The sequence below is a fragment of the Dinoponera quadriceps genome, unplaced genomic scaffold (genome assembly GCF_001313825.1).
Source record: "Dinoponera quadriceps isolate SergipeBrazil2010 unplaced genomic scaffold, ASM131382v1 scaffold1425, whole genome shotgun sequence".
Classification (NCBI taxonomy): Eukaryota; Metazoa; Arthropoda; class Insecta; order Hymenoptera; family Formicidae; genus Dinoponera; species Dinoponera quadriceps.
This window is the reverse complement of record NW_014555679.1, coordinates 1325353-1347254: the sequence shown is the minus strand read 5'-3', so window position 1 is coordinate 1347254 and position 21902 is coordinate 1325353. Positions and strand designations below refer to the sequence as shown.

General features: G+C 48.0%; 1 protein-coding gene across 2 annotated transcripts in view; it reads right to left on the bottom strand.

Annotated features, from left to right (window-relative positions):
* LOC106745166 (potassium voltage-gated channel protein eag) overlaps window positions 1-21902 on the bottom strand; it is a 74403-nt gene that overhangs the window by 28265 nt on the left and 24236 nt on the right. For both annotated transcript variants that reach the window (XM_014620500.1, XM_014620501.1), the window contains exon 2: window positions 3370-3470. In XM_014620500.1, the coding sequence (XP_014475986.1) occupies window positions 3370-3470 (101 nt within the window). The remainder of the gene's footprint in view (window positions 1-3369; window positions 3471-21902) is intronic.

Genomic DNA, 21902 nt, shown 5'->3' with positions numbered 1-21902 from the left:
TTATAATCTTCTAAAAGTTCTCCTTGTGCAATTTTTCTCACTATATGATTTAGGATTGCCATAGTAATTACCATAGTAAGGATTATCTTGCTCACTCACCTTGTTAGTTGGGAAAATTTAGGACCTTGTTGCAGTATCAAATATATACCTGATAACAAATTCTAGTCGGGTTCCGACGACCGCGCCCGCTCGCGAATTCCCGCGACGCGTAAAACCGAGAGGCAAACGGTGTGACGATAAAAGAAGGGAGGTATAATTGCGAATAACGGCCGGTGTAAATCAGTGAGCTCGCCGGAGTAAGCTGATTTTCCTTTAAATAGCCGGATCCCGCGGATCGATGGCATGAAATTCAAATCCGTCTCGGGAATAAGAATGCGGAATGCCGCGTATATATCTCGGGCCGCGCGTCAAACGCCATAAGCATCAGTCATTCCGAATAAATTGTTCTTGGAAAGCACAGCGATCCCGCGGATCGATAAGGGCGGATAGATTGGGCTGACCCGATTTTTGTTATCAAACGGCCGACGAAAGCGAGAAACGGCCATTCGTGCGGGATATCGGGCGTAGGGCGATATCGTGTTTTTCGACCTCGAAACAGATTTATTAATCCCGTAGTGCTGACCTTTAAATCCCGGCGCGCGCGCGGCCCAACGCGGACGCAACAGGGAGCGATATAACTTTCGTGCCGTGCTTCAACCTGCGCCCTGCAATTTTTTAATTGGACGCGCGATCAGACCGCGCAGATAACGTCGTCGTCGTCGGGCGAGCGGGCGAGCTAGAGAGCGGGTAACATCTCGTACATACATATAGATCGCGCACGTGAAACAGCGAAGTTGAGGAGGATCACGGAGAGAAGGGAACACGGGGAGGGGGAGGGGGAAGAACTTTCCTTCATCGCCGCGCCATTAACTCGCACCGCGAACTGCGGCATTAGACAGATTTGTTTCGAATAATCCGCGCCGCCATCGGGATACAATGCCGCGCGCGCTCGTATCTCTCGTTTCAATATTTGCGCGAGCGTGCGGATGCGCGATGAAACGGCACGGAAATAACGCAACAGCCATATTTCCCGTGCAATAGCAATAGGTCTGTTGTGTGTAGGCCGCGTTGTTTTTCTTCCATCGTTTTTCGTTCTATTTTACTGGCGGTTCGGGTGTTGTGTGTACGATGAAATAAAACGGGCGGGTGTGAACAAGCGGTGCACGCACTTCGGGGGTAACGGAGGGAGAGCGTGGCTCCCGGATGAGGGCGAAATGTCGGGCGTGATGCCGCTGCGAAAAAGACGAGAAGGAGATCCTCCTCGCGAGGAGGACGTTAGACGCGAGAAAGAGATTCTACGATTGTACGATTACATTAACCCGATTACCCGTCTTTGAGGGCCGCCCCGGGTAATCAGACCGGAGACGTCATTTTCCTTAATAACGTCGTTAGTAACGTCGGTGGAAACATACTTCAGACGGAGCCAAAGGTCGCGCGTAGTTTTCTGTTTCGCGCGCTCCGGCAGCGGAGATTTATCGCTTCGCGACGCTCACGAGGAAAAAAAGAGAGAGAGAGAGAGAGAACGCGGACGTTAACGAACTCGCGCGACCGACGACCCTTTTTAACGCGATGTAATTGTTATAGGAAAAGAGAGAGAGAGAAAAAAATCGTACAAGACCGCTACATCGCCGGCGAAACGTCGGAACGAGGTCGAAGGCGCGCATCCCGCGGTTCGTCGTCGTCGTCGCCTCCGCCGCTCCCCGTACCGCGTAAACCTTCCCACAAAAGCACCCCCAATCCGGCTTCCAGTAATGGAGTTTGCAAACCCCAAATCCATGTATCTTCCCGAACAATAGGATTGGAACATTGGGAGTCTTACAGAAACGGTAGTTACTCTGCCTCCCCCCGTCTACATCGCCGTTTTGGTCGAGACGTTCGGCCGGAGCGTCGCGTCGATCGAATAATTCAAGATGTTTGATATAAGTAGGAGCACAGCAATTTTCGCGTATTCCTCGCGACGCCATTTCACGATCGTTCCTCCTTTCCCCCCAGCCTCCCCCGGGTATCCTGTTTACTCCCGCATACATGATTTACGGTCGTTTTTTTTCCCCCTTTTTTTTTTCTTCCGGAGAAAAGTCGCCCCATGTCGAACTTTCACCAAACGGTGCGGATCGATATAGATTCTTTAACTGAGGTTCCTTGAAAAAAAACCAATAAAAGCATGCGTGTCGTGAAGTAAAGCAAAAAAGATAACAATAATTTTATTAGTCCCAGAAAACAGATAAGCAAGAAGAATATAATACGAAAATAAAGGAAACAAATACGCCAATTTTTCAAGTGAATTTTAATAATAGAGGAGAAAGTAACATTACGGCCCTTCTTGATATCTTCACTATTAGGCGGCGAATTCTAACGACTGCTCGTGCAATCGTTCCGAAAGGAGTCGCTCGAAATAACGAGTAGACAGCAACACACACACACACACACACACATACACACACATCGCGCGTTTTCTTATCGAGAATCGGACCGCCGGCCGGATCTCCCCTTTTTAATTTCGCGTAAATCCCGGGATCGGCGCGGGATCCAGCGTTCCACGATAACAAATATCCGGTAATAATCCTTAAACCGAGAGTTAAATTATTGAGGGGGTCCGGCCGAGCCGTATCGATCGGGCAAATTAGCGATTAGCCATTAGCCTGAAGTCCGATATCACGGCTCGCTGGTCGCGCGATATCATCTCGCGGACTTCTCGGCCTCGCGCGCGCCTTGCGCCAACTTTTATCCCCGCGTGCGTCAGCCATAAATCGATGCCGAATGAATCAACTCGCAGCAGTCGCTGAATCCCGTTATCCGCGCCGGCCGCGCCACTCTCGTCCTGGCGAGTGAGCGATGGCACCGGGATAACCGTGAGCCATCGCTCATACCACCGCCGCCAGGTGGACATCAGGGTTGTTTCGGGATATACGGCAATGTTGTAAACACCGTATCGGATCTTTAACGGCGAAAACCGAGCGTCGATGCGCAACGACGCGCGCGGCGCTCGGATGGCTCTCGTACCGAGCGGTTGTGATGCGTGAAATGTTACAACGCCGATAGATTGCGACGGCCCGGTTTTCGGAGATATCCAACGGGGAGGGACCATTGTCGTTGGGTTAGCAAATTAAACAAATTCGTGACGGCCGCGCGATGCGCCGTGTAATTAATCGAATACACGAGGTCGCACGCGAGAGGCGCACCTCTCGCGTCACGTGAATCCTGCAAATTCGAAATATAGAAACGAAGGCAATTTCGTAAATGACATCAAAGCGAGATTGAGTTGAAGGTGAAAGATGAAGGAAAAATCGGGGAATCGAGTGTCGATCGTATTTATTAATAAGGTGCTCATACCTCGGCACGGTTGTAGCCGGAGATCTTGCAAAAGCTCTCGTTGCAATAGACGATCGGGAAGTCGACGATCTGGGCGTTTGCCAGTAGGAAGCTGCTGTCGGCTGCGAATAGAAAGAGGAAAGAAAAGAGGCATTATTCTTTTGCATAATGGAACGTGACACGTTATAGCAAAGATATACATTTCTCCTCATCTCTCGCATCTTTTTCTTTCTTGCTTTTTTTTCCCCTTTTTTTTTTCCTTCGCTCGGACAGCGCCTTTTGTTCGCGGTTTTGTGTCAGCGCTTTCTCTCTCTCTCTCTCTCTCTCTCTCTCCCTGTCTCCTCAGATACAAAGTGACGTCTCCTGTTTTTCCCATTCGTGGTGTAACTTCGCAAACAATCGTGCGGATTGAATATGTCAAACGCGAGATAAACGAGATGGATCCACACTTGCCGAATTCAATTTGGGCAGCCTGAACTTCGACGCGGACATAAAGTCGGAGTGTGTCGGTCGGGATCGAGTGTGCGCGGCGCTTCTTCGACGAAAACGTGAGTTCTCTGTCTCGTTGGTGACTCATCAAGAACGTATCACCCATCAGTGTCATATTTTCAGCGTTACGATAAATTTCGTATTTATCAAGCGAAATTATATCCCTATATATTTATTCCACTGTCTAATAATAAACGTTAATTTGAAGCGAAGTTAAGGTAAATATATATATACATATAAGATTCTTAAAAATGGCTTGAAAATCCGGCCGTCCGAAGTAGGAACCCACTTTAAACCAATATGCATCTAATGCTCACATAAACGGCACTGGCTGGGCGCGAATCGCACTCTAACGGCGGGCTCAACCGGGAGAAAGCGATCCTCGGCGACAAATTACCGCGGTATTAAGCGACATGACGCGTGCGACAAAATCGCGATGCGAAAGCTGCGTGTGATGTGGCCGATGCGGTGAATCACGGTTGGCGAACGGGCGCGCGCCGGTAATCGACGGCTCGCTCGCGTAAATCCGCATTACACGCCTAATGGGCGTCCCGGAAGTTTTTCGACGGTGTCGGCTCATTTAAACTTGGCCGATAAATTACGGACGGGTTATTAACAACGCGGAGACTGTGCTCTCGGGCTCGTATAATGCGGCCTTCGCGAAAACGCAACGGGCAGGGTGAGCGGCAGTAAAAGGCCGCGAGGGGTAATCGCCGGGGGCCACGCCTTACCGTGGTTATCCAATTAACCGGCGCGTGTAATTAGCGAGTCAACGAGCGTCGATTTGTTTGTCAGACCCTCGGTCAGATCTGTCGTGCGAACAGCGCCGGGAAATGAATCTCTCGTTACGAGAGGAGATGTCTCGGTGCCGCAGCTGCTCCTGCGAGGACGACGACGAAGACGACGGTCGACGCTCGTTATCGATCCGTGACTCGTCTCGAGCTGCAATATTGCATCAGGATCATTGTCGGATTGCGTATTGATGAGCGTAAGCCGGCCGGAATATCACTCTAACGTACCAACTAGCGTTACCGAACAACAATCGCGACTACTATCGCCGCCGGTGCGACGCGTGATGCTCCTGGAAACGCTCTATTCCGTGGGACGATCGTTTCCTCGGCACGGAGAACGATCGCGGATGTCGGGCCCGGCGAACGCCGGTGTAATACGACGTGGATGCGAAGGGTTCATAAAATTTCCAAGCGGCCGCCGTAATATCGCGACACCCACGAAGCGAAAGGGGTCGAGCGAGGAGAAGGGAGGGGAGAAGGGAAGGTGAGAGAAGGGCCGCAAGGACGATCGTTATCCCGCCGCCGTGCACCGGCGACTCGCTTACCAGGCATCTCTTAAATCTTAAACGAAGATGATCGTCTAACGATCCGATGTAAAGGACACAAGTGTTCGCTAACGATCGCCGAGCACTCGACAGAGTCGCGATGCAACGGCGACGAACACTCGCGGCATTACGTCCGATTTTACAACGCGTCAGCGAAGGAACGATGAAGTCAACGATGAAGTCGACGGCGAAGCTTGACGGATTTGTCCGGATGTCGAAAAGTGTCGAGGAAAATTCGGCCGATATCGCGGTTAATCGTCTCGCAACGCGACGCCGAGAGTAGTAATTAAGCGGCGATTACAGCACGTTGCTAACTTAACCAGTTAAGTGTGTTTGACGACTATATCCGTCATGGAGATGCGGCAGAATCTTGTGTCATGACGACTATATCCGTCATGCGTAAAATTTTGTTACAATTTGATATTTAAATTGTAATTCTGGCGGTAACTAAATTATATTCGTAAATTTTAATAGGAATAAAATGTTTGGAGGTCAAGACGAAATGAAACAAACAAATGAAAATTATAAATAATTTGAGTTGGATTTATAACTTCCTGAGAGCTAACTCGCTTGATTATCGCGACACACACTGGTGGGCGCTTTGCAAAGAGATCGCCACAGTTAACTGGTTAATCGATACAATGGGTCATATCGTCGACCGCTTCGGGCTCCGAGTATCGACAGACGGCGCAGATCCGCGGTGCGATTCGAATCGTCTTCGGAAATTCACATTTGAGCGACACCGTCCAACTTCCGCGGAGAAACGACGGGAGAAGCGTCGTGCGGAGGGCCGATCTGTAGAGGCGAATAAAAAGGACCCTCGTGATTACTAATGAACTGTCGCGGAGACTCGAAACAGTTCGCTGAAATAATGCGGGCCTGCAGCAAGTAACTGAAACACCATTTCTGTCCGCCATTCCTATCCTTTCCCGGGGATCTCGCGAAGAGTCTGATGCACTCCTCCGAGCGTATGATCTCTGAAGTGGGTCCTGTTGCATTCAGCGCGTTGTGAAATATATACCGTCCTATGTGCCGGCTTATGTACGGTACGTACCGGGTGTATCAGTAACATTCGCAGCACGAGCCGGTCGCCTCGCGTGGAGGCTTTCAACGACTACGAAGTGCTTTCGAGGGGACACTCGATCAAAAGTGCCTCCTTGTAACACCGTCGACCTCACTCCCTATCTTTCCCTCACCCCGACTCTTCTCCTCCTCGTCCTCCTCCTCCTCCTCCTCTTCGTTCGTCGTCGGAACGAGAATTCCCAACAGGATTTAGTTAGTCGCGTTAGTGTGGATTTTATGCGGGCAACTATTCGCACGACTACCTTGCCTCGCGGTCGTTCGGAGTGCGAGTGTATGAATTTAGGTCGCGATATCGTAAGAATACAGCGTAACGGCGTAAGGATGATGCAAAAAAGGAGGAGATGCTCGCGAATAGCGGTGTTGTTCTAACTTTTTCACAGGCGTCGTTACCTAACAGTGCACGAAAAAAGAGTCCGGTTAAGCCGGTCTTGGCTGGGAGAAAATCTCTGGTTGTGAGAATCAAATTCGGCTGGTAATGAGAAGCAGGAATTCCTTCGAGTAGAATCACGTTCGGTTTGTGTCGATTGTCAGATAAATTCAACCGGATTTCCCTTTCCGCGTGGATTGTTAATTAAATGCTTAAGGAACGATATCTTCAAATCGAACGTGCATTAATCAGTAAGTATAATATACAAGATACGGTATACAGAAATGTGACTTATATAAGATTTAATATAAACGAGAGAGAAAGACTATTTTCGGATGCTCAGTTCTTGAGGTTTATGCGAAGGTGTTTAACGCTTTTCGTCGCTTTAGAAAAGGTGTTAGTAAATCTAATCCTGCGAAGCGAAGGAACTCATGAATATGTATGAGGATCAAGAGACGCGCGGCAAAAGCTTATACCTCGTAAGCGCCGCATAAAATTTGCGATATATGCCTTCTAAGTCACTCGTGAAATTTATTAACTCCCCTCGCTTCACCTTGACGGCGGAGCTTTACGACGGCCGCGCGATGGGAACGGAATTCCCGGTTAGCGGGTTACCTGTGTAAACGGCCGGTCGTGTATTTATCTACGAAATACCCAAATGCCATGTATGTATTATTAACGAGATCACCAAGCCCGATGTAGAATAACCCAGGCGCTATACAACGGAGCCGACGCTCTGCAATTCGCTCCAACTGATCTACAGCTATCGATTACCGACCAAGAATCCGTCATCGAGCTTGAATAATTACTGGCGAATAATTGGACGCCCACCTACGCAGCGCGATTCATACTTTTGCGACGGGTTTTTCAGCACGATCTATCCAACGGCGTCAAAGTAAGATTAACACACAGCTGATTTTTGTCGCGTTTCTATTACGTTATATTTATATTTATCAGTGTAGTAGCTTGGCATTTTTTCTATATCATTTAAAAATGAAACGTTACTTCGAGTTCTTTCGACACAACTAAATGGCACATAATCGAAAAGATTTCAGGCACGGTCACTGGCGACATCTTAAGGAAGCGATTAAGAAAAAGTGATTAAAAAAGATAAATTACTTCTAGCGTGGAAATAATATTTTATTATATTGACGTTATAAATATATGTCAATTTAATCAATATCAAATGTTACTATTACGAATACAATTTAAATGAAAACAATTAATATCACGCGTCGGGAGGAAATGTATCAGTGTCAGTTCATTAATATTTTCAATTTGTGAACAAACAACACACGACAAATGAGTTATCTCGATTTCAAATTAGGGTGGACTTTCCGGGACACGCAACGAATGTTTAAGTTAACACTTTATTTTCTACCGTATAATCGCGGCTGTCATAACGATATAACATTTCGAATTACTTGCGAGAATGCAAAATGCTTTCTAATTTACGTAACTCAGGTAGCGAATTCGTAATTCGCTTCGCGACCTTTCCGATCGCGCAAACACCCGAAGCTCATACGTACAACTAATAAGATTACCCGTCGGGACGTTCCCGAAGCTCGTGAGAAATGATTAGAATCGATTTGAGAAGCCGGCTCTCGTACTGCGACTTCTCCTTTAAAAACCGCCCCTTTCCAGTCGAAGGACTCCACGCGGTTAGCCAAGAACCTCGCCTTTATCCTCGCGGGTTCTTCCACCGTCGCGGAATAAAACGCGCTTCATCGTAATCACGAGCTCGACGATAGATCGCTCCGCCGTTGGTTAGCAATTAATTACTCGTAGCAGTCGCGTCGGGATGTTTTATCGCTCCGCAGCAAATAGTTCCTTCCGGCGCGAGCGAACAGGAGCGAACGAGATTCGCGGCGACGTGCACCCGTATTGTTAACGGCCACGGTCAATTAAAAGCCCCGCGTAATTCGCGTTCATTCGTGGTCGATTTTATCGAGACAGAGAGAGAGAGAGAGACGCTGCTTTTTTCCGTAGTCGCGTCTCTCCGCTAATTTCCACCGTGTACCGCGACTTCCGTTAACGTTATACCTAATCGTCTTGTGTAATCGATATTCGCGCAATCCGCGAGTAAGCGAATCATCATTATTTCCGAGCACACACCGCGGCCGATCGTGCCGCGCATTTGTTATGCATTAAACATGGGAATGCATTTCCGCGGTGGCGCGCTATATACGCGATAAATTTCGAGTTAACGAGCCCTGATTGCCGGCAATGCCACGACACGTGGTAGCGGCCCCGGAGCTTTACGTGTCTATTAATTAATAATTCGTGTGTTATGAAGTCGTAGCGCGATGGTAATGTCGTCTTGAGGCGTTCGTGCGCGTCGACCCGGTATCGAATGCCGCGGCGGCCCGTGCCAGGGATCAGTAATCACTGAACTTCGCGGCCGCTGTTGTTACCTGCTTTATAGTCCCGTTACCCGCACTCGTCGTCCTCCTCCTCCTCCAACCCGGCGCGGGGCTTTTCCGAGTCGCGTTTCTTCCGGAAATTAGTCGCCGGCTAAATTCGGACGCCGCCCAAAAACCAATTCGTTCAAGCGCTTATGCTTACGATTCAATTCACGGCCGATAAGTTAGGCGCCCAGGCACGGTCAAATTTATGCACTGAGGAAATGAAATTGGCGAAATTGTTTAAGTAAATACTTGCTAAGGAGTAGATTAGAGTGGTTGATTTTACTCGGATCGAGTAAATATCACTTGAATGCTTTTTTTTTTTTTTCTTTCAATGCGCTGCACTCAAGTAACATTTACTTCGTCCAAATAAAATAAACTACTCCAGCGCTCCTTGGAAAGTGTTTGCTTGAATGTTAGTTCTTCGGTGTTCGGTAAAAATGTCCGGTTGAATTTACCGGCCAGTGAGCGGACGGCGAGCGATCCGGGCGCGTTTTGGTCGAAGGAAACGAAATTTCTGGTTACAAGAAGCGAACTTGGATCGTAAAAACCGGAAATTCTGTTTCCTTCAGCTGAAGCATGTCTAGTTCGTTCAATTTAACCAAATCTTTTTTTCTCCGTGTAACGTTCGCAACGGCTATTTTTATTCGATGGTCAGTCACAGGATAGTTACAACACTTTTTCCTCGATAAGTTTCGCAACGCATTTCGTGTCCGATGGGAGAACGTATCTCCTGAGAGTTACCAAAAAACGAATTCTTCATCGGACGCGGGACGCGTTCCGAAGTTTATGGAAAAAGTTTTGCGACCGTCCCATAAACTGATTATATACAAATACACTAAACTGACATTTTTCATCACATTTCTGTGTTAATTATTCGCTGGCAAAGTGCGAGGACCCTACTTATTTCACGTTAGTACTTTGCGAATCGCACCGAGAGATCCTCGAACTCGCGGGGGAGGGTGAGTCTCTTAGTTTTATTCCGACCCGAATCGCACGCAGACCTAATCCGAATCACATATTGCGCCAACAAGCAATATCGGGGTCAATCGAAGTTCACTTCGAAGAAGCTTCCCAGAACAATGAGGGATATTCGCGATAGAACGAACGAACGAGCGCGATCGTGTTTCCCGACGGTGGACGCATCGTCCACGCAAACTCGCCGACCCGCAGGCGCGCAAGTTCACTTTTAATGGACTTTTCTACTTAGAGGCCAATAAAATGCTCCTACTGTCAAGAACATCTTTCCTCTTTCTCGTAAAGCCGAAGCCTTCGATCGGACAGCGGGTCGAGGTAGAGAAAATGCAGGTGGGAATGTACAGAGAGAGAGAGAGAGAGAGGTTCGGCGGAGAAAGGAAGAAAAATATCAGGTGAAAAAGAAGGAGATAGACAAGGCGAAATCGAGTGTTGCAGAGCGTCCAGGGCTTAAGGGGAAGCCAGGGAAAAAGCCAAAGGAAGAGAAACCGTATCGTGCCACTTTCGGGAAATGAATTTCAAATAATAATTATAAATACTTAAATCAGATAAGGTCGGAGTTGCATGTGCATAGTTCGCGGTCGATCGGCTTGAACGCGGCTAATTGAATTTTCGACGCATATTATTCTCACGCGATAACACACATGATATACGGCGTTTAGCATTTATTACCGGCACGCATACGAATGAGGGTAGCGGGAATTCGTTACGAGGCGAGAAGCACAAGAGACGATGTGAAATAAGATATCGCTTTTTCCTGACGACCGCGCCGAGCCGCGAGCGTAAGTCTCGCTTTCGCGCCGAATTACCTGTTCGAATCACGCTCGACGATTTTACCGTGTGCTCGCGCGGAAGCGGCGTTCCCTCCCGGCTGTTTCTTGGCAGTGAGCGGGCGCGAGAAAAATCGCGAAAATACGACGGACAATTCCGGACCAATTAATGCTCCCGCGATCTCGGGAGGAAGTTAATTGAGACGAATGGTATGGCGAAGGGAATCGAAATTCGCTGTAAACCACTCCAGGCGGATCGATGAAACGCATTAAAAAGATTTAGATTACGGACGGGCGGCAGCCCCGAAACCCCCGACGCCACCGAGTCGACTTTCGTGCCGCGGGATAAATTTCAAGAGCGAGCGGGGAGAATCCGAATTAAAGAAGTAACGACGACGGCGCGTAAAAGCGTCTCGGTAAGTATCCGCCCTCGAGCGGACGCGATGCGCCGCGCTGCCGCGACCGGCGATTTCCTCCGGCGATTCCGCGATGACAAAGGGGAAAACTAATCGGTGATTTATTAACTTATCACCCGCGGACTGTCTCGTATAATTCAGTTCGGTCGTTCGGTCGGGCTCGCTTTTTCGGGTCGGGGGAAAAAGCGTGCCGGGGAAGGAACGGGGGTTTGACGGTGAAAAACGCTACGGAGCACGGTGGGGGACGAGCAATTTTCCGGGACTGATAAACCTCTCCTCCCCTTCTTTCGCGAATTGAACCGGACAAGCGCTCGCTGTTAATTCGCGCGTGGATGTTTCACTTCTCCTTTATTCCGCGTAGAAATGGGAACGGCGTCTCGGCTCGGATGCAATACGGCTGCTTTATGCGAAATAATCTAGGCGCTCCCGTCGGGGGATAAATCTTGACCTCGCAGTTGCTTTGACGCAAAAATAATGCGCGCGTGAATATCCATCCGACGCCGCGTCACGGGCAAATGGCAGAACACGATACCAATCCATTAGTAACGCTGTCCGATAAAAGTATCCCCGACGTGGCTGCTCTCGCTAGCCAGCTAGGCTAGCTTTCCGCCTTCTTCTCTCGCCGTTACTCGGCATGCACGGGTCGTTAAGGGACGTCTCTCGGAGTTGAGTTTCCTCAAGCAGGACGGAGGAGAAATTTTCGCATCACACGTCGCTAATCCGCTCGTGCAACGTGAACTGATTTACAACGATGTTCGTTGTAACCCTTCTGCAAATCCTGGAAATCGAATTTATCGCCGGCGATAGCCCCCCGTTCTTTTCGACTTCACCCGATACACACGCACACACACACGCGCGCACACACGCGAGCGTAACAAATTCTATTCTTTTCGAACAAGACCATCGAATGAGACCACGAAGCGATCCGATTAATCCTCCAAAGCTCAGTGCGTATAATAATAATGTCTATCAACTTTGGGCCCCCCTCAAATTTCGTCTGTTGGTCAAGGAATTGTTCCGTCGATATAATATCAATCCATCCTAAATGAAGCTACATACTCCGGCCTAATCCGTGAGATAGCGTCCTTCCAACTGAAGATCAATACGTGCGATCGGAAGGGTTAATAGAGACGTCTCTCTCGCGTACTTCGACGTTCGCCGGGGGGAAAATTATTCACGGACGCGAAATATTCGGGGATACGTTAGAGGGGCGGAAGATACAGCGGGCTTGAAAGACGAGGGATTTAAGGTTGGAGAATTATTCGGTGAAAAAGGCCGCGGAAGCGCGGTATCATCCGTCTTAATCACTGTGACGGGACGTGTATCGAGAAATATTCGAATGATAACATACGAGGAGGAGAGGAAGGCCGACGCCGGATATTCGACGGATTCCGACGCGATTCTTGCGCCGAAGAAGATGAAATTATACAATACCGTCGGCCATAAATCGGCATCTCTTCTCGCGCGCGTTCTCGCCCGCGAATGTGCCGTAGCGATGCGACGATGCGTCACGTCGCGTATTGGATTTAACGAGCGCACACACGCGCACATTTTCCTTCGTGCCGCCATTTCGCGACGGGACACGACGAAACTGGCGGTAACGAGCGCCAAGATGACCGGGCAACGTTACAAGATTCCAAGTGCGAAGCGAGATTGCGTTATTGGAGAAGCGAAATACTTTGGCCGGCGATTCCAGCGCGTCCAACTCCTCGTCCTCGTCGTCTTGTAAAATGTCGTGTCGGGTCAACATGCGAACAAGTCCGGAGCGACGTTATACGCGCCGCTATCTCGCCCGCCGCGAAAAATGTATTATCAGATAGTTGAATAACTTGTCGCGCCGGTCTCCCTCGCCCCGAGTAAATCTCCCAGCACTTAACTCCGGGAAATTTATCGCGCCGGGGATATCCAGCAATCCAGCGAGCGCGCGGAAATTTGTTCCATTGGAAAAATGCTGAAATCCGCCGATCACGGGAGAAGCCCGGCCTTCGCGTTCGCCGTGCGCGAACGTTAACGCAAATCAGATAATTTCGCGTGATTTAAACAAGCGCGAAATACATGAATTTGTCAGGAAGTAAGCCCTCGACCGGTCTGCTTTTACCTTTCCTTCTTTTCCAGGCTAGAATCGCCCTACCACGCTCTCTCGCGTGGTACAGCGTTGTTTGAACTTTGCACTTCAAGCCGCTTTATATGTATACGTATATGTATATATCCCGAAAATAAATCAGATTAGAGCGAGTAAAACTGCTCGTCCCGCACAAACATTACTTCCCGGCGAATAAATGTTAAACATGCGATTTACATTCGCGCGAATACGTCACGCCGGGAAGTCCGTAATAATTTGTCTCATGCGTGGCGCCTTATTCAATTAATTAAAGGAGGAACCGCGTCCTTTTCGCGTAGAATCGCGCGTGTATTTTATCCGCGTCCCTTACAGCACGGACAAGCCTACCGAGATTCAGGCTCGAGGAAGAAATTCCTATTTTCCTCCGAGCGTGGAATGTTGCACGTCTCGAGACTGCGAAATATCTCATGTCAATTCAGAACATCGTCCGTCGTCGAACTACGTTTCGCGGGTGAACCGTCGCGCAAAAGACCTGACCATGACGCCAACCGTAGTTGTTTTCCCGAAGAACGCACGATGAGAATTATGAAACGCTTCTCCACTGCAGATAATTAAACATTAAATAACGCTTCACGGAAGAATAAAAGGGAGATATAGCGTGCGCACGTGTGGGTGGTGCACAACGCACGTGCTAAACAATGGCGCGTAGTATCCGACGTTTTTTACAAAGCGATTCCGCCGGCATCTTGAAACAAAACGAAAAAAATGGAACGCGAGGGCGGTTAATTTTTTAGCCGTAATTAAAAGAGAAGCGAGCGAGCGCAGAGAGAAAGGGAGAGAGAGAGAGGGGGAGAGCGGGCGCATTTATCGTCGGGGCGCGCGAAAACGTGTCGCGAAAGGGCAGACGGTGTTAACCCCGCTCATCGCTATCGCGAGAAACGTAATCGCTATTTCATTGTTCTAACAATCGTGTGCGAGTTATCTATCGCTCGGCCGGCTGGTAATACATGGAGCGACGCGACGTACCAATTCATAGCTACGTCAGATCGTCGTGATATCGCGCTACGTTGAATTACGCCTGTGGCGACGGTGCCCGATGTGCGTAACACTGCACATCGACATTTAACATTGGCACATGCGATCGCAATGAACGTCGACCGCGAATCGAGAGCGAGACGCGCGCTCTTGTCGTCGGTTAATCGTTCGTTATGTACCTCGAATTTCCCGACGGCGTCGAACGACACCCTAGGGAGAGACAAGGAGGGATATATGTATTTTATATATATAGGGAGAGTATGAGTGTGAAACTTTCTTCCGGCAAAATTCGAATATCGCATCTTTCGAAGAGGAGAAAAAAGAAGAGAGGAAAATTACATGTTTAAATTAGTGAGAAATTCCACCGGATAAATTACAGGCTCGCGAGGGTAGAGCGTTACATCACGTTACTTTATCGCGCCCGCCCTCGTAATATAATAATTTAGATAACTCGAAGGAAAAGAACCCACCTCGCGGTGTTTCTCGCTTATGAACCAAGGCCGGGAATTTCGCAGGGCCACGAAAATCGTCACGAAACATCGTGTCGCGAAAATCTTGGAGTATCGAATCGATTCGCCGCTACACAGCCCGTAACTTTTCGCTCGTTATCGCGCGGAGGAAAAGTAGCGGGCGAGCCTTATCGGGCGCTGATTATTAAAAAAAGGGAAAGAAAAAAAGGACAAATACGAGGAGCACGACCGGCGGCCGAGGTACGAACCGCCCGCCTCTTCAGAAAACGATTACGCACGTGGTGATCGTGTCTGATGGTCGGCAACTAAGGTCAGGCCGACCTTACTTAATCTTGATTCGCACGCGAGTAACTTGCGACCGAAGTTAGATCGGGTCAAGGTGCAGGTATAATACTCGCACGCGCCTGCACCGCCGTGGGTCCTAACAACAGGCCGCGCGTTTTTGCACTTCGCGCTCAAACGAGCCCGGCCCGGCGCGAGCACTCGATTCTTTACGGTCCCGCAATCAAGATGGACTTGACACGCTGGTGGTTTATGACGATTCCGCCAGCGAGGCTCTCGACACGGAACACACGACGTTTTACGTCCGCGAAATCGAACGTTCGGCGAAGCGAAGCCAATTCGGAGGAAAGAACGACCTTTCCCCCCGTGAGAATCGAAACCTGTCGCGGTGTGCATGCGGAGAGAGAAACAAAACTAATGCTGGCGCAGATAATTGTTACTATAGTGACAGCAAACAGATTTGTTTGAATAGCGATAATTTTGTTAAGAGTATTCATTGCTTATTGTGCCGGCTAAATTTCGTTGCTGTCGCGACAACACGGAGATAAAGATTTTGCTGGCGCAACCAATTTCTCGCTACAAACTTACTACTACAAACGGACTGCGAAGAAATTTGTTACGCAAAAAAAGATAATTATCATAGTTGCTGCGCCAGATTTTTCTCCGTGTGTCACCGAGCACTGCCTTAAAATTTCGTCCACAGTCTGAGCATGGGTACTCCTCGAGCGTGGGCGCTCATATGCGTGGGCTGTGTTCTTACCTTCAGCGTCTTCAGTATCGAGCGTTAATTCCGCTATTTGCCCAACTGCGCATTGATTTTTCAAAGCCGCCAAATTGCCGCGAGCCTCGTTCCGCGAATCTTTATTTCGCGCGACAAATCATTCACATCGTGAAATATGCCGTCATACCGGGCATTTTTTATACAAACGATTCGCGGCAAACGCGAATACTCGCGTATATATCCCGGCCGCAAGAAATATTTTTATATGTCGCGCCCGGCGTAGCCCGGCTCCGTGATAAAAGTGCGCTGCATTACGATAAAATGAAATGATTTAAAAAGACAGATCCTCCGATATATAGATTTTATCAGCTCCTATATAAAAGCGGATTGATTTAATGGCGCGACGCGCGGAAACAGGCCAATTAAAAACGTCCGATAGCATCAATTAACTCACTCCCTTTCCCTGTCTCTCTCTCCCTCTCTCTCTCTCTCTCTCTCTCTCTCTCTCTCTCTTCCTTTTTTTCTGTCTCTTTCTTTCTTACACGCGCGCACCGCTTTCAGAAATATTTATTCAGGAGTTACCGCCGCGTACGTGTGTCAATATTGCAGAACGCTCGTTTCAATATATCGCCGTCGAAATAATAATAATATTATTTATCGACGAGTGCGATGACGTCGGAAAATGGGGCTAACATAACGATATTTTTTCTTGCTACATTTCGGCCCCGCCGCCGCACCCTCCGTCTTGACACGTGTCCGTCTAATTATAACCGACGAGCCGACCTTTCTCTATCTCGTACAAGGATTTTCTCGAAATCATCGTGACCCGAAGACACGAGAGGCGATTGGGCCGCGCGAGCGACTTATTATATTGCCCTCTCTCGCAAAACGCAATGCGTCGTAATTAGCTTTTCTATTAGCATAATGTGGGGCCGTGTGAAACGTTATGCTGTTACATACAATATATACAGGCCGTATGATTGCACAAAGCTACGCAGTAACACGCAAACCGTCGCAATTTGCTATTCCTATAACCTGATTAGTATATTATAAATACAGCTGGGATTATTTAACTATGCATTAATATTATTCGTTTTACTTTCACATCACCGAGATATATGGCGTACTGCGACAAATATAAAATTTTAATTAGCGCCGACGCGCACGGGATATGGTAATGACCGCGGATCGATCGAATCGACGATATTAGAAATGCTCCCGGCGAGAGAGAGAGAGAGAGAGAGAAAAAAGAGAGAGAGAGAAAGAATCATATGTAATAATAAAGGCAATATTTAACTTTGTGAATACGTTAATTGTATGAAATACGATATCGCATGATATACGTCACTCGACTCCGGATGGTGGCTATATTCTTTGCATGAATTATTGCCTGAAACTTGGGAGTCAAGGAGAGGGAAACGATATATATATATCACGGCAGGACGGCGCGCAGATTATACATATTTGATGAGGATTAAGTTCCGCGAGATTATGAAATTAACCATCATTTTTGCCAGATTATCTCATTAAGCTCGAATTATACATGACGTGAATGAATAAATAAATTTCTGTCGTAATAACCCTTTCATTATCACGTAACTCCGGCTCAAGTCGCTCTGTAAAATGGATCCGATGTTAACGGTCTTTGCAAAAAGTGCAACCACTTCCGCGTGTGTTCCTCAACTGATTCTTCAAACAGATCCTTCTAAGGGAGGAAAATTGGCTATATAGTTATGCAAGAAAGATCCAAAATTACGATTTTCGAGATTTTCTTTACCAATAGATGCTCTACATGTCTTTCTACATAAAACAAAAAGATCCAAGCCTTACGGGCGTCTAAAATTAATTAAAAAAACAGCGTCCCTTTTACCAATTTCTCCAAGAGTTAAGCTTGTCGATAAATACTCTTTAAAAAAAAAAAGAAATGGAATACGCTTCTTGAACGATTGTGAGGAACTTTAGTGCTGTTTGTACTTTTCAAATCACGTGTCAAATTTTCATCTTCACTTTTCTTTCGGAACCTACGTGGGTTGGATCTTTCTTGCATAACCACATGGCCAACCGTTTCCAACCGTCGGAGGAACAGGAGAAAAGCGCGCGGTGGTATCTCGTTTGTTCTTTAACGAATCTGAAATCTCCCGTCTCCCTCACTCTCGCCGACGCGACGATACTTGGTGCGCACACGCGAGAAAACATAATAACGCAGCGCTCGGGATTCCGCACGTGAGAGCGCCCTTCGTTGACAATCGACGCGTCTCGCGGACGACAGCCGCGCGGAGGCAAGAGGGGACGCCCTCTTCTCCGCCTTCCGCGCGATTTCTCATCGCGCAAAGCGAAAGGAAGGCGTTAAGTCGCGAAGTCGATCACGTAGCGAGCCACCGAAATGGTTCAGCTTCTCCTTTGTATCCGGTGCGTTATTACGAGGACGACGGGAGCCACGTCTCACGGACTCGCATCGAGGAATCGAGGCGCGTCGGCGGTGGCTGCGTCCCAATTCGAGCGCAGCTCCGCGGAAACGCTCGTGCTCGATTTAATATATCGCACCCATAAAGAGTGTATAGAAACGCGACGACGCCGCGTCGTATATCGCGCTGCGTGACGGAGCGAAATGAATGGGCGCGATGGAAGCGCCGAAGCGCCGTCTCGGACAAAACGTCATTATACATATCCGGCCGGTCCTCGACGCGATCGAGCTTATGAATCGCCCGAATCCTACAACCCGCCCTGTAAACCTCCCCTTCCGCGCCCTGTTTGACTTCAATCCGACGAGATGGTGCGCGATGCACCGCGACGAAGCGACGAAAAAACGGATGAAAGAGGTACGCGTTCGCACAGCTCGCGGCTGCCGACGATAAAATCAAGACTCGAATCGAGGATAATCAGCGGTACGCGACGCCGGTTACACAGAGACACTTCATTTATCGCATATACACCGTTATCGAGCATTTGATCACTCGCGATTCGTCAGTTAAATGCAACGAAGACAGCCCGTTTTTTTTTAGACGAATCGTGACGGCCGATGAAAAATGGGTTATCTGCAAGAACGCGGTGTGCGAACGGGGAAAGCTCTCGGCAAGGTCCGTTGACCACTTCAAAGCCTGGGCTTCGTCCGGAGAAGGTCATGTTGTATATTTGATGAGACCGGAGGGGTATCGTGTATTACGGACTCCTTTCAAAGAACGTATGGCTTAATTCAGACAAGTATTGTGCCTCAGTTGGGCAAACTGAAAGATGCCACCGCAGAGAAACGGTCCAGAACTGGCGGAATAGGACAATCGGCCCAGGTCTCGTGCTTCTTTGGTCGCCGGGAAAGAAACATATTGCAACTCGGCTGAGACGTTCTACCGCAGCCACGAGGCACTGCTCCTTCGGATTACTATTTGTTCCGGAACCTCGCGGAACTTCCTTAATGGTCAGGTGTCCGCTTCTTTGTGGAGGACTGCGAGAATCATCTTCCGCAGTTCTTCGTTGAGAAAACGCCCGAGTTCTGCGCGCGAGGAATTTATGCAGTTGCCCGAAAGATGGCCCGAATGGTTATGGAAAACCACGCTCGTTACGTTAATGATTGAAGCTGCCTTGAGATACGAATAAATTTGCCCAGACTTCGAGCTAAAAGCACAACATCACTTTCCTTCCAACTCAATATTTTACCTATATTTTTCATCTAAGTAAGATTCACTTAGCCCGAGGAAAAATTTGTCAAGAAATATCGGTGTAATTATTCACCCGAATCTATCCGCTTTACTTCTGTGCAACGAAAGCGAAGAGAAGAAATCGGTCAGTTTTAAGGCCGTCATTATTACCTCACTTTCCCCTCCATTCACGCGACTCACGAAGGGGTTGAACCCCAAGTCTCTTACTCACGAATTACCTGCAAATTGCACACCAAATTCCCTCCCCCGTGGTTACCTCTCTCACGTGCGAATATTTTCGCGAGTAATCCAAAGCGTATCCCCGGCACGAGAGCTCCCCTTCTTTCAACGCTCAAAATTGCTCGCAAAACGCTTGCGGAGATCGCGATTCAAACGCGATAGGCGATGTTTCCAGCCCGCGGTGTAAAACCGTCACGCGAATTACCGTCGCATTTTCAACGGGTTAATAGATACGGGCATAACCCGGCGTTCTCTGCGAGTTGAAAAGCTCGCGGCGAAATCAACAACAGGAGCGCCGAAATGCGCGGGTTAGCTGCGATTTCTGCATTTTTATTCACGGTCCGCTCGCTGCCGTTGACGTCGCATCTACGCAGCATAAATCCCGATTAATCCGCTTCGCACGGAGACAAGCCGGTCGCCGCGATGGGGCGGCCCGCCGTGCCGCGTCTCCGTGGAAAATTAATCCGTTGATTTATTAAACCACCGACGTGAATGTACGACTGCGCGGGCGACAGCCGCGTCTTTGGAAATGCAAATTTCACGCCCTTCCGGGAGGAGGATGCGGCGGGACGGCACGCGAAACCTCGCGGCGATTATAATTCCGAGTCTTCTCGGCGGAACGTTGCCTCTCTTATGTAATCTCGCGGCCGAAGAATTAGCGTCGGCGAATGTAAACGAAGCGTTGAGAGGCATACGTATTATCTTTGAGGGCGATCGTGAAATTAACTTCCGAGCGTTCCGCCACTTCCTTCCGATATCGATGCTCGCTCGGTGAGGGAGCTTTGTTACTTTTTCATGAATTCTCGCGGGAAGCTTAGGTACTGCCGAAAAAGTATGTGGGAAGAAAAAGATTAGCTGCAGTAGCTAAATTGTAACGTATGGATACCTAAAACTTTAGCAGCATGAGCAATTTTAATTGCTGCCAGAGCAAACGTGCTATCGTAAAAGTTACTTACGGTAATATATTTGCAGCGACAAGAGTGTTTGCTACTGCAGCAATTAAAATTGCTCATATTGCTAAAGTTTGATGCTAATCTTTTTTCCCGTGTAGAAAGTCCCCATGTTGAATGTCTGGGAAAATGTCGTGTGGATGTTGTTCGTTTTATTCGTCACGAAATGATCGGTCCTTCGAAATGAGATAATCTCGTTTTCTGTTTTAACCGAGAGAGATGACAGAACCCCTATCCCTGTGAAGCAGGTCTCACTTTCCAAAATTTGAAAAAATCAGCAGAGTTCTGCCCCCCATCCAAAGCATTTTCAAGTTCTTAGTGCGATTTTAAAAGAGTTCTCTCGATTAAAGTGAAAACATCATATAAAAGTACGGGAAAGCTAACTCCACGATTGCGAATACGGAAAAGTTACGGCGCTTCGAAGTTTCGGTGTCCGGAATTTGTTAAGTTCAAGAAAAGGTGAAATTTTTTCGCGGAAGTTTCATTAAGAGTTCTGATAGCCCCCGGAAAAGTTCTATCGATTATCCTTAAGAATTGAAGCATTCAATTTTAAAATAAAAAATTATGACACTCTAAAATTACACAATGAGGTTAGAATTTTTCCAGGATAAGAATTACGCGTGAGTAAGCTGGAAAATAGACAAAGGGGACAGAAATAGAGAAGAAGTTCTCATGAGAGAATTAGTCCCTAATAATCCAGGATCCTCTGACATTAATTTTAAGAAGCTCTCACAGAATAAAGAGAAAAAGACTGAAGATGAGTATTTTTATCCGCTCTGCCGCGGAAAATTTGAGGAACTACTTTTAGAAGAACGGGTAGAACGCATCAAATGCAAAAAATGGTGGCATGTACGATGCTTTCAATCTGAGAAAAATGTTTTTGTATGCGATTTTGTACAATTGAAACCGTAAAATCACTTGCCCAATATCCATGCGCACCTTATCCCGTGTGCGGGGCCAAGAGTTTCGCATCTTGAATTATGTTCCTTTTTGTTAAATTACGACAAATTACAAGAATTTATGTTCGTTTTGACATTTAATTTTATTACGATACGCTGTATGTCGATTTTTCAACACTTCTAGAATCGTTCGTACGATTACCGCAACGGATATCAATGCGGTCGGGTGATTTCCATGTGTGTGTGTGTGTGTGGGTGTGAATGCACGAAAATTGGGAATATTCAATTCGCCGGACAAAGGCGAACGTTTCTCCCTTTATATACGCGATTTCTGTAACATTCCTCGAGATTCGCTGGCGGCGATGATAATCAACGGAGATCGTATACACGCCCGTTATTATAGACAACTGCCGCCGAAACTT